The sequence below is a fragment of the Danio aesculapii genome, chromosome 3 (assembly GCF_903798145.1).
Source record: "Danio aesculapii chromosome 3, fDanAes4.1, whole genome shotgun sequence".
NCBI classification, from domain to species: Eukaryota; Metazoa; Chordata; class Actinopteri; order Cypriniformes; family Danionidae; genus Danio; species Danio aesculapii.
In genome coordinates, this window is record NC_079437.1 from 58,184,459 (window position 1) to 58,201,156 (window position 16,698).

A 16,698-nucleotide genomic window follows, 5' to 3' on the forward strand; every position below is an offset into this window, starting at 1 on the left:
ATGAGAATTAATGTGAATTTAAATAAACAGCCTCAGTTGCATGTTTAAACGTAACATTTTAGTAAAAATGTAAAACAAAAATGCAATTTATAATGTAATAAGCTGATAACAGTATTCACTTATCTTGCCATATACACACACTGGCCACTTTGCTAATTGCAAATTGCTAATCAGTCAATCACATGACAGAAACTCAACGCATTTAGGCATGTGGACATGGTCAAGACGATCTCCTGCAGTTCAAACTGAGCATCAGAATGGGGAAGAAAGGGGTTTTAAGTGACTTTAAACGTGGCATGGTTGTTGACGCCAAACGGGCTATTCTGAGTATTTCAGAAACTGCTGATCTACTGAGATTTTCACGCACAACCATTTCTAGGGTTTACAGAGAATAGTCAGAAAAAAGAGAAAATATCCAGTGAGCGGCAGTTCTGTGGGCGCAAATGCCTTGTTGATGACAGAGGTCAGAGGAGAATGGCCAAACTGGTTCGAGCTGATATAAAGGCAACAGTAACTCAAATAAGCACTCGTTACAACTGAGGTCTGCAGAAGAGCGTCTCTGAACACACAACACGTCCAATCTTAAGGCAGATGGGCTACAGCAGCAGAGTGTCTCAACACAAAGAGCAGAAATCTGTCCAAAACTGAATATGGGACAACCAAACAAAAGAAAAGAAAATGGGGGGAAATGTAGACCTGAAATGTAGAGCTACATCAATATCACAATTAAAAAATACAGTAAATTAAATAAGTAGTTTGTTTGTTTAAAGCTCATGGAATTCTCCGTCAGTTCAGTTCACATTTCTGTTTTTCTCACTCGAGGTCGCGGTGAGGTCAGTTTTCCTTCAGGGAGTTTGATAATAAAGCGCTCGGTTGGCTTTTATTTTGAATTCGCTCTATTGTGCTGCGCGTTCCGGTCGCCATGTTTAGCCGAATTCACTCAGTTAAACAGAGGAACTGCCTTGTCCTGCTTTCGCCAGTACTTTTACTCTTTTATAAGATTTTAGACCGGATTCATTTTAAAAAATAGCCGTGCCTTTGGGAAGATGTTGGGGCAGTGAAGGGACGCGTTATTCCTCTGGTAAGTGTCTGCAAGACCACTGACACTTGGTGACTGGTTTACTGGTTAGCGTTATTAGCCTCGATCAGGCGGCCGATCAGTTATTAATATCAGTCAATACATCGATCCAAACCTGAGGCAGAACAACTCCTAAAACCACTGTAAACAACACTGTTTTACTGAGCCTCATACAGTTACTCGTATCAGTAACGCTAACGCTACTTTTTTATTCGGTATTTTTGTGAGTCAGTCTTGAAGATGTTTCATATCTGTTTGAGATCAACTTTAAGAGAGTCCGAAAAGGTTGTTCTTTGTTTATTAACACTCTATTTTAAATGTGCTTTTTTTGGGTTAAGTGTTGAATATTGGTCAGTAATACCTAGAGAATATTTCAGTTTGAGAGAAAATCTGTTTTTATTTTCACTTTGTCGACACAATGATGTCTCTTGTGTGATTTATTGTTCAGTAAATCATAGTTACATTAAACTTAAAATATACGGTCTTTCTTTCTCTGTCCAATTTGTTTATTAATTTAGACCCTTAATAAAGGCAAGATTAAGATATATTGAAATAATATGTGTAATGAATATATTATTATTGTTATTTTTAATTAAAATTTAAATATATCAGTAGGATCGCGAATATAGTTAAATAATTTATATGTTTGATTTATTATATGTCATTTATATAATCATTATATAGTTTATAATTATATTTAACTATATAATTTATATATGTATAAACAATCTTTTTATTGCCATTCCTTCAATTTATTTACTCTTAATCAAGCCATAATTAATGTATTTTCTAAAAATAAGTATGGATAATGAATATTATTATTATTATTATTATTACCTTAGATGTCAGTAGAATCCAAATTTAATTAAAATTAATGTATTTTTTTATTACTATAATTTATTTAAACCTCTAATAAAGCCATAATCAGCTTAAAATATACAGTCGTTACCTATTTAGATTTTTAATCAAGATATATATATATATATATTTAAATTCTCATTATATAGTTTAGAATTATATAATTTATATATGTATAAATAATATTTTTATTGTTATTACTGTAATTTATTTACTCTCTTAATCAATCCATAATTGCAGAATTTTCAAAAAAAAATAAGTATGAATAATATATTATTATTATTTTTAAAAAGTCAGTAGAGTTAAAATTTAATTCTAATTAATGTGTTTTTATTACTATAATCTATTTAAACTCCTAAGTGAGCCATAATTAAGATATATTCTTTGAAAAAGTATGAATAACTAATATATTATTATTATTGTTATTATTAATTATTATTTTAAAATATTGATAGAGACTCAGTTTGATTATAATTTATGTTTTTATTACCATTACTGCAATATATATATATATATATATATATATATATATATATATATATATATATATATATATATATATATATATAGTAAATAGCGATATGAATACAATTTATATAGAAGAAAAACAAATTATGCGAAGTCTCAACAATTAATTGCAGCAGGAAAATTTGTTAATGACATAACCCTAATGCCATTTCATCTGCAATGTACAGGGTTTCCACTCATTCATTCATTCATTCATTTTCTTTTCGGCTTAGTCCCTTCCGGGGTCAAATGATTGCAGAACAGGGGTCGCCACAGCAGAATGAACCACCAGGGTTTCCTCTCTATATGTCAAATTCCCTGACTTTCACTGACTAAAATGCTAAATTTCCATGAGCTATATTGAATAGAAAAAAGTCTGCTGTAGTTAAGCAGTCCCTCCAGAATTTTATGATTCTGCAAAGGCTACATTTTAGCATTTTTTTATTTAATTTGGGGCAACATTTAGAAGAGTTTGCCAATTTTCTTATTAAGGAAGATTTCCTGCATATTTTGGACACGCTTTAAAAATGTCTGTAAACTAACAAAAAATCAGTTTGCATTGCAATGACAAACAGTCATTTTAGGCTGCAAAATAGCCACAGACCATAATTTAACAACTACAGCCTGGTGACTGCACTTGATTGCCGGGTGACAAGGGGGAAGGAGGAAGAAAATGGCAGTGAAAAATAGCCTAACTATTACAACAGGCAAACCACGAGAAGCAACACGATACAGGAGGTCGACAGAAAAAAATACATTCTTATAAATAGAAAGTAAGACAAGACAAGGCAAGACAAAGTTCATCTCTATAACACATTTCATACACGATGGTAATTCAAAGTGCTTTACACAAACAAGAATAAAAGAAACAAGTATAACTAGAGAGTTTGACTTGGAGAGTCCAAATTTACCTTGATCGAAGATCAGACTGTCCTTTGTCCTATCAGTGTGTCAAGGTTTGTGCAAATGCCATTCCACGATTCATAGGACTGCCATAGACTCCAAAAGAGTAATAATAAGAAAATTTACTGATATTTCATGTCTTAGACAAAAACAAATATAAAAATCCCTGATATTCAATGCCTGGAATAGACCTTTTAAAATATCCATGATATTTCAGAAAGTTCCATGACCGTGGGAACCTTGAGTATATATTTTTCACTTTTGTTTTCCAGTTATGGACCCTCATGACCAGGCTGATGTCATGCACCTTCAGGACCCTCGTTCCTCAGCTCTGGATCTGTCGGTGGGCTGCAGGCACACAAACCCTATGGAGGCTCTGGATCTGGTAAAGAAGCCAAGCTGGTGTGGCCTTACCTCAGGAAGCAGGAGCATCAACCTGTCTGAGTCCTGCTACATCAAACAGACTTCACCCCATCATCCAGAGCCAGGAGAAAAGTTTCATGGGACACCAGCCCATGACTCCTACTCCATCCCCTTACCCCTAATCAATGGCTTGCCCTCTGTGGCGCAGATACTGTCCCAGTGCTCATCCATAGACCAAGGGTTCACAGATTATCATGAGGAGGAGGAAGAGGAGGAAGAGGAGGAGGAGGAGGTGTTGACGCAAACTAAACAGTGTCACAAGAACGCAGAGTCTGTGCTGGAAAATAGCATACTAGGAGGTAGGATAGCACACGTTGTATTAGAGAAACATCCACAAGACATTGGGAGTGACACAGTTTTTACTAAGGGCTCGTCATTTTTACCTCAGGACTCCAGCGCTGCTGCGAACACACTCCACTCCACCAGCTCATCAACAGAGCAGACTGCCATCGAAACACTCGCATCCGAATGTACAAAAACATCTACCGAGAGCACCTCAATTGATTCCGACAGTGACGTCATTGAGGTTCCAGTAAGCAACTCTAGATGCACAACTCGCCCAAACTTGCGTCCCCGACCAACAAGTGTTATAGTCAGTGATACCAGCGGCCGGACGCTCCGAAGTTCTCGCTTAAAGCAGCAGGTTGATGCTGATCATCAAACGAACTGCTCTCCCAAAAATGTGAACAGTGTCTACACTATGGATGAAGCTGTTTTTGAAACTGCCGACCGAAGGGTTGGCTCCGAATCCAAATCGCTGCTGTCTTGGATGGAGTCAGTGTTGATCCCCATTTCCCCGGAAGACAGCGAACAAGACACCAATTCTTCTTTCCCCAAAAACTTTCCATCTACCTCCGATGCAGAAAACTCAAGCGTCTTGAGGTCTCCAGAGACTCGGAGATCATCATCTTCAACGCCAAGCCATCAAGTAAATACTCCACCTTCGAAAAGCAGGAAACGGGCAAAACCAAGGCCCAAACCGAGACCCAAACCAAGACCTAAACCCAAGAAACAGCCAAAGAGAGCGACTCCAGGCGCCAAAACGACAAAGAAAAGACGACGCAGAAAACCTCAGCCATCCGGACCGTCGTCCATGTTTTCTCCTAAAGAGCCGGAGATCAAACTGAAATTTGCAAATCAGAAAAACGAGAAGAAAGAGGCTCGGATTGCTGCGCAATGCTTTGTGCCATACATTCGTATGGAGTTCTCGTCCTGCACAATCGTCAATTTTAGGGAGGAGGAGGTGGTCTCAAAGAAAGGCTCCCAGCCTGCAGACTCGGGGGTCATCCCAAAGACATCCTGTCTACAGCTGGGTCGCATTGGCTCTGACGCCAGGCTTCAGGAAATGCGTTTTTGCTGCCTGTGTGGAAGGACGGGGAATGTCGAGGGTCTTGGGGATTTACATGGACCGTACCATCGCAGTGGAGTTCAGCCCGTCTGTAAGGTTGACAGCAGCCCTCCTCTGGCCTCAAAACAAGAGCCCGACTGCAGCGACGTGGACTCGCTGTACAGTTTAGAGGACGGTGCATCTCAGGCCAAACGTCAGAGGAAGGAGAACGGCTCAGAGAGTCTGGAGGATTCTGGTGCGCCTGGGGAGCACTGGATACATGAGGACTGCAGCATCTGGACGGCAGGTGTCTTTTTGGTTAAAGGGAAACTCTACGGACTGGAGGAAGCAATCCGGCTCGCACACGGAACAGTGAGCCATCTTCTTCCTTTTCATATATACAGTTGAAGTCAGAATTATTAGCTGTCCTGTATATATTTTTTTCCCAATTTCTGTTTAACAGAAAGAAGATTCTTTCAACACATTTCTAAACATGATAGTTTTAATAACTCATTTCTAATAACTGATTTCTTTTATCTTTGCCGTGATGAGTATACATAATATTTGACTAGATAAAGATACTAGTATTCAGCTTAAAGTGAAATTTAAAGGCTTAACTCGGTTAATTAGGCAAGTTAGGATAATTCCAATAGTCATTGTATAACAATGGTTTGTTCTGTAGACAATTTAAAAAAATATACAGTTAGGTCCATAAATATTTGGACATCCACACAATTCTAACATTTTTGACTCTATACAACAACACGATTAATTTAAAATGAAACAAACAAGATATGTTTTAACTGCAGACTGTCAGCTTTAATTTGAGAGTATTTACATCCAAATCAGGTGAATGCTTTAGGAATTACAAAAGTTTGCATATGTGCCTCCCACTTGTTAAGGGTCCAAAAGTAATTGGATGGAATAATAATCATAAATCGAACTTTCACTTTTTAACACTTGGTTGCAAATCCTTTGCAGTCAATTACAGCTTGAAGTCTGGAAGGCACAGACATCACCAGATGCTAGATTTCATTCCTGGTGGTGCTCTGCCAGGCCTCTACAGCAACTGTCTTTAGTTCCTGCTTGTTCTTGAGGCATTTTCCCTTTGGTTTTGTCTTCAGCAAGTGAAATGCAAACTCAATCGGATTCAGGTCAGGTGATTGACTTGGCCATTGCTTAACATTCCCTTCTTTCCCTTCAAAAACTCTTTGGTTGCTTTTGCAGTATGCTTTAGGTCATTCTCCATCTGCACTCTGAAGCACCGTCCAATAAGCTCTGAAGCATTTGGCTTAATATGAGCAGGAAGTATTGCCTGAAACATTTCAGAATCCTACTGCTATTGTCAGCAGTCACATCATCAATAAATACAAGAAAACCAGTTCCATTGACAGCCATACATGCACACATCATGTCTCTACTACCACCATCATGAGCAGTTCCTTTCCTTCTCCATACTCTTTTTTTTTTCCCATCACTCTCGTACAAGTTGATCTTGTGGTCCATAGGACATTGTCAAGTAATTTCCTATATAAGAAAAAGGGCTCACAGTGGCTTATTCTACCGCAACCAATTACATTTTTCTTTAGGATATTCGGCGTCAGTTTATCAGGAAGTGACCATTTTATTTTCTTCGACTCTTCGATTTTTGGATGGAAACATGTCTGCAGCATTTAGGCAGACTTTAAATCAAATCACCTGCTAAATTAATGCATTTATACATGTCTTATATAATAAATGTTAATGTTTCTCTGTTTTTGTGAGGATTCTTCTAATATTGAAAAATTCTGATTAAGATGTATGTTAGATATTATCTTAGTAATAATGCTGTGAGGTCTGTTGTGTTTGGTGTTTTTGCAGGTTTGCTCATTCTGCAACAGGGTTGGTGCCACTTTGGGATGTTTCTTCAAAGATTGCCCTCAAAAATACCACTTCCCCTGTGCCCTGCAGTCAGGTAAAGAACAGCAGGTTACCTGGTTAGTGGTTAGTCTCTTTATTCATCAGGGGTTGCCACAGTGGAATGAACCACCAACTTATCCAACATATGTTTTACGCAGCGGATGCCCTTCCACCTGCAACCCAACACTGGGAAACACCCATACACTTGCATTTACACATACACTATGGCCAGTTTAGCTTATTCAATTCACCTAAAGCGCATGTCTTTGGACTGTGGAGGAAACCGGAGCACCCGGAGGAAACCCGCACCAGCAAGGGGATAACATGCAAACTCCACGCAGAAATGCCAACTGACCCAGCCGAGGCTCGAACCAGTTCGAGGCGATCGTGCTACCCACTTTGATGCCCTGAACATTTTACGTAAAAGAGAAATGCCTCCAAAATGTCATTATTGTCTTTATAACATCCTAAATGTACAAAATAATTTTGCAGTTCACTATTTTTAATGTTATCAGGCAACAGTTTTAATCTGGAGAGACTTTCAGAGAATTATTTTGAAATGAAATTTTAATTTAATTTAAATATTTAAATTTTTTTAAATGTTTTATGAAACTGTTTGATATTTTATGTATTATTTATTTGTGTTGAGGTCTTTTTATTTGTATAAACCATCTTATCATAGTGAAGTGTTTGCAAAATGTATCCATTTTGCCAGGAAAGAGCCAATGAAGCTTTGAAGCTAAGCAGTCAAACTCAAGTTCATAGAGGACATATAAACAATACAGTATCATTTTCCATAAAATTGCACTTTTGACTGAATGTTTTCAGGCCTCCAGCACCGTTTCCAGCCATTATGTCATTTTGCTGATTGTTTAGTGTCTATTTTTGGTGAAGATGCTCATCTGTGCTGTTTTTTTTTCATCTGTGCTGTTGTCTCCCCACAGGCAGTGCTCTCAATGAGGAGAACTTCACCATGAGATGCTCCAAGCACAAGGTGACTTTAACATGTTACTCTAGCTCTTTACATGATGAAGATGGCATGATTTAAAGTTAAAATTATGCCATCATTTCTTTTTGTTCTCAAACAAAGAACGAAAAATAACTTATTCGAAAGTTAATTCATTTTATTTACACCGGGGCCTTAATGACAGAATATTAATTCGTGGGTGAACTGCTCCTTTAACAAATTAAAGTACTGGCTTACTCTGATGCATTAATGCTTCACTGATCACAGCTGTGTTTGTCTCCTCAGAATAAAGTGTCCAGAATGAGCGTCAGCAGACTGAAGAACAGATGACGTTTGGCAGGAGTTGAGATATCTTTTGAAGGTCTGTTTCTGCAATTTTGATTTTGTCTTAAGCTACATCCAAAATCGCATACTTCCCTAGTAGATGAAAGCAATATGCAAGCCGAGTAGTATGTCTGAAAAACAGTAGGTGAGAAAGATCTGGATGACCTACTACTTCGGGCAAGATTCTGTATTTTGCATACAATAAGCACTACGCTGTCCTATGATGCCACGCAGGTGAATTAATGAATGGGAATTAAGCGACACAACTGACGTGGGAAGGTCATGTGATAATGACAAATGGTGGATGTAGTACATCTCAATTCCATTCTTACTACTCACATTCATACTGTATAGAACAGACTTTTCTAACATTTGTGTAGTAAATTCAAAATGGCCTACATGAATAGGTCATTTCAGACGCAGCTTAAATCTTTTGACAAAAACGCCATTTAGTTTGTCATATTTTAGTTTTCTGCATGAATTGCAGTTTGTCAATTCAAATCTACTTCTGTTCTCTAATACAGGCACATGTTTAACTAATATGATTTAATATTTATATAGTATATTTAATATCTATATATTAAATACTACTTGAAAAATGTAGTGAGCTAAGCTATTAGCTACTCTACTTAAAATGTAGCTTAACTTTACTAAAAGCTACCCCCTGGGAAATGTAGCAAGCTAAGCTAAAAGCTACATGGCAAAAGTAGCTTAGCTACATCTAAGCTATTTTTGCAATTTTTATTTTTAAATCAAAGCAACTTAATTCCAAGTCAGTCATATCTTCGTGGTCAATAAAACTGTCAATTAAACATATGAGGCAGAATAGTTCAGTTCAGTTATTTACTGTAAATAATATGCTGTACTAAACAGAAACACATTATAGTATATAACAGAAAAAAAAACAAAAAATCCAATAAAAGCAGGTGTTACACATTTAAAATACTACAGTAGTTTTATAGTAAAGGGAAATATTTTGACATAAGCATTATGCATATTGTGTGTGTGTATATATATATATATATATATATATATATATATATATATATATATATATATATATATATATATATATATATATATATATATATATATATATATATATATATATATATATATATATTTATAACTCTACATTAATAAATTACACTACATAATACAGTAATTTATAGAAGTACTAACTATAAATTACTAAAGTATTTTTTGAGCACAGCATCAGAAATCACGAAACATCACGAAAAATCCCACTTTAGAAATAAGTCCTCTCCCTCGGTCATCTTTCCATCAAGCAAGTTTCTCGTGTTAGCCTAATTTGGTTGGCGACGTCACCGACCAGAGGTGGCAGTAACGCACCAAAAAGTTTGTTGTCAACCACCGTAAAACAGGAAGAAGAGGAAAACATCATGCTCGCCATCATATGGATTTACTTTCATCAGCTAGACACCGGCCTCGCAGCTCTATGAATGTCAGTGTCGTCACTTATTGATTCGCGATTGGTAAATGTAGCTTTGTGGACGCTACTGCGCTACTTGACTAATAAACTAGCTTCGCTACTGAAAAGCTATTTAATTTAGAAAGTAGCGACGCTACCGCTACGCTACTGAGAAATGTAGTTAAGCTAGTAGCGTCACTACTTGTAGCGACGCTACTGCTCAACACTGTATATATGTATAGAACTTTATAATAGACCATATACATATAACAGTTCTGTTTAGTTCTCGAATCTGATTGGCTGATAGCTGTGCGATATTTTGCAATCTCAGAACTCGTACAGCCTCTTCACCCTTGTGTATTACTCCGCCCACATAGTGACAGCAGATCAATAAACTCACTACAGTTTGACAATTATTGCAGCTGTTGGACAACATAATGTACTTTTAAGGCATTTTTAGGCAAGAATGTAGTTGTTTAGATTGCAACTATGCAGTTTATTTATAAGGATGGTGCCTATTTTAAATATTTATATAAATCTCCATCAGCCTGTCATTGAGCAGAGCAAAGATGGTGGATGTTGTCCATCCACAAGATGGCGACAGAGCCCCATAATAAGCCCTTAGAGGATAAAACTGTAATCTTTCTAATTACTTAAAAGCGTAATGTCTAATTAACAGCTGATCAAATCATTATTAAACAGGTAAGTGACATTCTAAGTCGATCTATCTCTTGTTGCAGTGCTGTATTTAAACCATATATTTGTAATGTATTCAGTGTGAGATGGGACTCACTTATCAGAAATGTATGTATTTTTTGTTGGCCACTCTTTGTAATGAGTAACTCCGGTTTTCGTTACTGCAGACTAGTTTAGTAAACAGAAAGAACGAAGAAATGCCCGCATGTGTTTAGCGTTGTCCTTATCGCAAACACACTAGTAATGTGGTAGTGTTTGCTTTGCTTTGGCTTTTTCTGGGTTAATTATTGCGATCTCCCGATTGCAACAGAGAAATACTGGGAAATCGCTGTAGACTGATGGCATTTCGTGCTGTTCAGCCTTATAATCTTAAAATATCAGCAAAATCACCTGTTTTGTCATTACTTTAGACATTACGCTAGAAAGTCATTCAAACACTAGCTCTAAAGTGACGTTGGTGAATTGGTAACGGTTTCTGTTGTTCTGACCGTCAGCTGAGGATGTGAATAAATGGTGGAAGAAAGTAGTTCCTCATACAAAAGGGTTTTTAGACTCCCATATTTTAATTTCTTTTTTATATGCCATCAAACTGTTGTATAAACGCAATATCACACTCGTAGCAGTGCGATGTGGCTGTATATCATCACTGGTGGGACGCCAACGCACACCTCTCACAAGTGGTGATATACAGCCACATCACACTGCTACTCTTGTGTGAGTTTTGTTCCTCCTTTCAAGCTAAAAAATAAAGTAACACTACCTTACTTTTAGGGGTGTCATGATACCCTTATAATCATGACATGACACATGAGATTTTATGCGTGCTCAATTGTCATTGAGTGTCATTTGCTCAGTTGTGCCAGTTTAACTGCAAAGGTGACATTGCTTGAGATGTCTTCATCACAACTTGACATTACCAAATACATCACGTCCTGTCAGTGTCTTTGTAAGGACAGCTTGACATTATCAAGACAACATAACTTGTCATAAATCATGAGGCTAATATAAATGTCGTGAATATTATTCTGGTCACTTTTCTTTCAGTGGAACAAAGAGAATTTCTCAAAGTAATTCATATTTAATGATGTTTCAGTTTGTACAACTAATTGACATCAAGAAAATTAAACATAAGCTATATGCCTTATTCAGCATACAAATGATTTCATATGTCGGCTACAGGAGGTTTTGTTCCAGTAAATCATCAGCACGTACTCTCATTATGGTTAAATGAAACGTCTATTTTTTTCGTACAGATACGTGCAAGACATCACTCAAAACCGTAAAGTGTTTACATTAATTTAAAACCTACTCCTCCAAAAACAAAACACTGTGCCTTTAATAAATGAAACTAAGCTATATATTTTCCATTGTTTTTCCCTCTACATTTGATATTAATTAAACTTTTTTTAATCATTCAATGATTAACGACAAGTCAGAATGATAACAAATGAAACATGCATCTTAAACTGTCATCTGTAGTATTGCCATTGCATTCAGCAAAAAATGCTGAGTTCCACACAATACCTCTAACACGAATTGATTTTCAATTCTGTGCGAACTACCCCTTTAAATTGATGTGTAATGATTGTTTTTCTCCTCCACCACAGGCAGACTTCACCATGGGTTTATCCGGCTGTGGAGCAGACGCCTGATGTGTTTACAGCTGATTTTTGTACTTCACATGTACGTTTCGAGTGTTTACACGTGCTCTCAGGCAGATAGATGAATGTCGGGACTGGATGTGCTGTTTTGAGACGCCGCTACCTTGTTTTTGTTTTGTTTTTTCCGCCTGGCACTTCAGCGGTACCCTTGGATGATTGATGCTGGACGATCTTCATTACATTCCTCGGTGTTAAAAGCACTCACGTTTTAGTTTAAACATCAATTCTCTCCATTTTACTTACACGCACTCAAGGTCAAGTATCTCCATCTTTAGGCTGAAAGACCTTCGGACATGTCTATACAATAGTGACGTCATTAAAAACAGCTTCAATACATTTGAAGAAGCAGTATGTATTTATATTAAAAATGGATTCCAGCATCTCATAGTTGATTAAATATGTTAGACATACTGTCCAATCTATAACAGTGCTGTCCTCATCACATAAAGCTGAAATGCTGAGCTAACTAGTCTCCTCCGGTGGTACCGTATGCACTACTAAGTGAACATATTTATTTCTATTTATGTTTAATGCATATGCGTCTATTTATTTGCCAATGAACAGCCTCCTTTAAAGAGACAAGAGTGTGTTTTAGCACCTTGTGTAAGTGCATTAAAGGAGCCATTGTGATTTAATGTCGTCGGTAACAGCTACAGGGTGTTTTGAATATGAATTAGAAATTGTCGTCGATTAATTTGAAAACGCGTGGCCTGAATCAAGCAGTCGCAGTGTCTGTAGGGTTTCCCCATTTCACCTGATGCCTTGTGATGTCTCCAGTTCTGTTTCAATAAATGTTTTTATTCTACATTCCTACCATTGTGTGTGATGGTCTTTTATTGGTGTTGGTGCACTGTTTGTCCTGAAGGTGGTGCTAAACAACCTTAATATGTTTATGTCTGTTTTACAGCTAAATGAATCTCTTATTCACAGGCAGCCACTGCTTATTACTTAGTCAGACTGATGGATTAGAGAAGTTTGACCCTTTCCTTCATAAGAATCTTAATTTGATGCAGTGGTCCCCACAAATCATTTTAAATCCGCTGCATAACCTGACGTGAACTGTCCTATAATTCTCATATAGTGTTAAAAATGTGCATATTTGAGTTTGATACAGCCAATATTGTAGTTCTACCCTGTAATATAAATAAAATAAGTTTTTCTTACGTGGAGGTTTTTGTCTTGTTTTTCATAATAAAAAAAAACTTAAATCAAAAAGCATTTTTTAGACATTTTAGATTATTTTGCTTACTGGAACATTTTGCTTCTTTTAAGGACAAAAATGTAATTTTAACCTTTTTTTAGAAACTAGAAAACATCTTCATCCGTTTGAAATTGATTATTTATTTAATTTTCCAAGATTTTTGCACTAAAAACGAGACGAAACCTCAAAGTATGAAAATTAGTCAGCTGAAGCGGCGCCATGACTGTCCTCAGTGATTGGCGTTTATTTGTAAGGCGGGAATATTCCGCCATTTTGCCGTTGCTCTTTGTCTCTCGCGTGTGGTTCTGGTAGATCACAGAAGCACATATGCTAGTTGTTTGTGTATTTTAATGTTTTATATCCAGTCATTGTTTTCCCCAGGAGCTGCTTCTCAGTTTTGTTGTCTACTCTCACTCAGGTAGGGCTATAAATACTGCTATCAGTAATGATTGCTGAACGAAGCTTTGAGAAGTATCATGATTTTTGTTTTCTATTAAACCGCCCATTAGATGGACTAGCATTAGACTAGTGGTCTTAATCGTGTATACTAGTGAACCACTGGTTTTGTTAGCATTTTTATGCTCCCAATTCATTTAATTCAGTTCAATAATTCTTTATTTTAAATTATTACCAAGATTTTATTTGATTCGACTCTTGCTATAAACAGTGTTGAGGAAAGTTAGTTTTGAAAGTAATGCATTACAATATTGAGTTACTCCCCAAAAATAACTAGTTGCGTTATTAGTTAATTTTTATGGTAGTTACTTTTTATGGTAATGCATTACGTTACTTTTGCGTTACTTTTTTTTTACCTGGCTGAGGTTTGATTTTTTTTCTTTCTTTTTTTTTTTTTTTTATAAAAGGGGCACTGCAGGTAGGTGTATATATATATATATATATATATATATATATATATATATATATATATATATATATATATATATATATATATATATATATATATATGCAAATGCGATCCACCCCTATACCCCCTTCATTTTGGATTTCATTGGTGGTTCCTTAGACAGATGTTAAAGGCCATACCAATGAAAATACAAATCCAAACTATAAACAAAACTCAAATGAACAACAAAAAACAACCACACCAACAATAGCAAAAATCGAGGTCACAATGTTGATTATTAAGACGTAGGGTTGTCACAATACTGAAATTCGATACTGGAATTAAAAACATTTTAGTGCTGTTGAGCACGTTCTTAAAACCACTGATTTGATATTGTGTTCACATGCTCAACAGAAATGACTGTGATTGGCCGTGAAGGTCATCAGTTCACCGAACTCACTGCTGTTTGGTTGAGTGTAAACACAGATACAGGAACACTGGAGCGTTTTAACCCTCTACATTATAGCGTTGCCCTCAGGCAACAGAAAGTTTTCTTAAGGGTTGTGCTAAGCACAGATTTCTTAAAATGTATGCAGCCAATTAAAATGTTAGAAAAAGTATCAAGAAAACATCCAATAATATGTTGGACTCACTATCTAGCACCGTTTGAATGTGGAATTTCATTTTTTGATTCATGGTGACAGGAGCACATGGTATGAGAAAAAGTTATTATTAATTTAATTATTTAATAATTATTATTATAAATTATTTGCTTAATTAAACTAATTTAAAGTAACTTAAACTATACAGAAAAAAATTGAAGTTGTAGAGAAGCCTTTTGTCAGGTTTTATGAATTTTTTTTTATTTTACGTTCAAAAATTAAATTTTTCTTTTCTTTTTGTGTGATAAGTGGTACAAGATGTGTTTACTGACATTACACACAAAATAGGAGTGAAATATATAGGCCAGTAACAAACCACTATATACAGTGCTCAGCATACACTAAAAAAATGCAGGGTTCCACACAATTCATTCATGTTGTCCCAACACCAATCGATTAAGTTAACACTTTTAACAAATTTATGTGGATTGAACATAAAATAAATTAAGTTGTCCCAATGAAATCTCAAGAATTGTGTTGTTTCAGCTCATTTTAATTAGGTAGTTTGAACGAGTAAAAAAAAAAAAGCTTTTATTTTTAAAGCACCCTTCCCAAATCTCTCATTTAAGTTAATATTAGATCTAAGGCTAATCTAACCAAATTATTTATGATAACGGTCCAAAATTAATACACCTAAATTTATATATTAGAGAAAAATATTGGAAAAACAATGTAAAAGAGCAAAATTCAAAAGAAACTTTGTTGAAATATTGTAGTTTGTAATTTTTTTTCCAATTTTTCGTATGAATTTAAATGTATTATCTTCTATTTCTAAAGATGTTTATTGAATATAATGTTATTTTAATAAATATATCAGTTTAATAAATCTGTTTTGTTCAAATGCACCAAAATATATGACCAATATTCACTGATAAATGGATAAAAATATTCATTTTCAAAATGGGGTGTACTCAATTATGCTGAGCACTGTAAATGTTTTATGTGTCCCTATTTCATTAATGATTCTGTTACAATTTGAATAAGATTTGTAAATTATTATTGCTCTCTGATCACTGACACTGAATGATATTTGATATATAATATGTGAAAAATTTTATCTGTGATTTGGTACCATTAGCCGCATTTCCACTATCGGGCCAGTGCGAGCCAGGGCTTTAATCGGGCCAGGCCGGGCCAATAGCCCGGGAAGTTGAGAAATGAGGCCGAAATCATGTCGCGTTTCCACTGTCGGGCTAGTTGCTCGCAGCGCGTCACGCAAACACCGCCCCCAGAACGTCCCCCGAATCAAACGTCACACAACCCGTCACACAACCCGCCCACTTCAGCGGGAACAAAACACTCAAATTATAACCACAAACACAACCTTGCGTCACTACGAGAGCTGGAAGATGGAGAACACCGAAGCGATTGCTTTTTTACTGTTTGTGGTCTGTTGGTGTAAGGCCAGACAGCGATCCCTGGATAAGGACATTCGAGTTCGGCGGCATTTACTTCCAACACAGATTTTGGCTGCAAGGCGCAAAAGAGCAGCCGAGCGACGAGAATGACGTATACAATGACAACTGCAACGGCAACAGTGGATGAACATGGTAATATTTCCCGTGATTGTTTTTGTAGCAATTTGTTGTTTGTAAATACCATCATATATGCCGTGTTGTTGTTAATGCCATCGATTGTAAGGATGTAACCGGATGATAAGTATTTCATTTCTTGCTCTTAAAGTAGCATACATGCATAAAAACGTACTGACCAGTACTGTCTGCTATCCATTTTTTCTTCTTAGTGAGTTGATCAAGCGCGATAGCAAAACAAATGTAAGGGAAGAAAGCATCTTGTCTCCTCTTTACCTGAGAGGAAAACTCCGCCTTTGTATGTAACCCCGCCCCGAAGCCCCAGTTGGCCCTCCAAGGTATTCGGCGGGCCGAAAAAGGCCGGACGCTGGCCCCAAGGAAGCC

General features: G+C 36.4%; 1 protein-coding gene across 1 annotated transcript; it reads left to right on the forward strand.

Annotated features, from left to right (window-relative positions):
• The first annotated feature begins 895 nt into the window (after positions 1 to 895).
• si:ch211-165g14.1 (uncharacterized) lies at positions 896 to 12,888 on the forward strand. Its single transcript, XM_056454303.1, has 6 exons — positions 896 to 1,081; positions 3,619 to 5,468; positions 6,957 to 7,050; positions 7,940 to 7,989; positions 8,248 to 8,323; positions 12,022 to 12,888. The coding sequence occupies exons 2-5, from the start codon at positions 3,621 to 3,623 to the stop codon at positions 8,290 to 8,292; spliced, it is 2,037 nt and encodes a 678-aa protein (XP_056310278.1). The 5' UTR covers positions 896 to 1,081; positions 3,619 to 3,620; the 3' UTR covers positions 8,293 to 8,323; positions 12,022 to 12,888.
• The last annotated feature ends 3,810 nt before the right edge of the window (positions 12,889 to 16,698 follow it).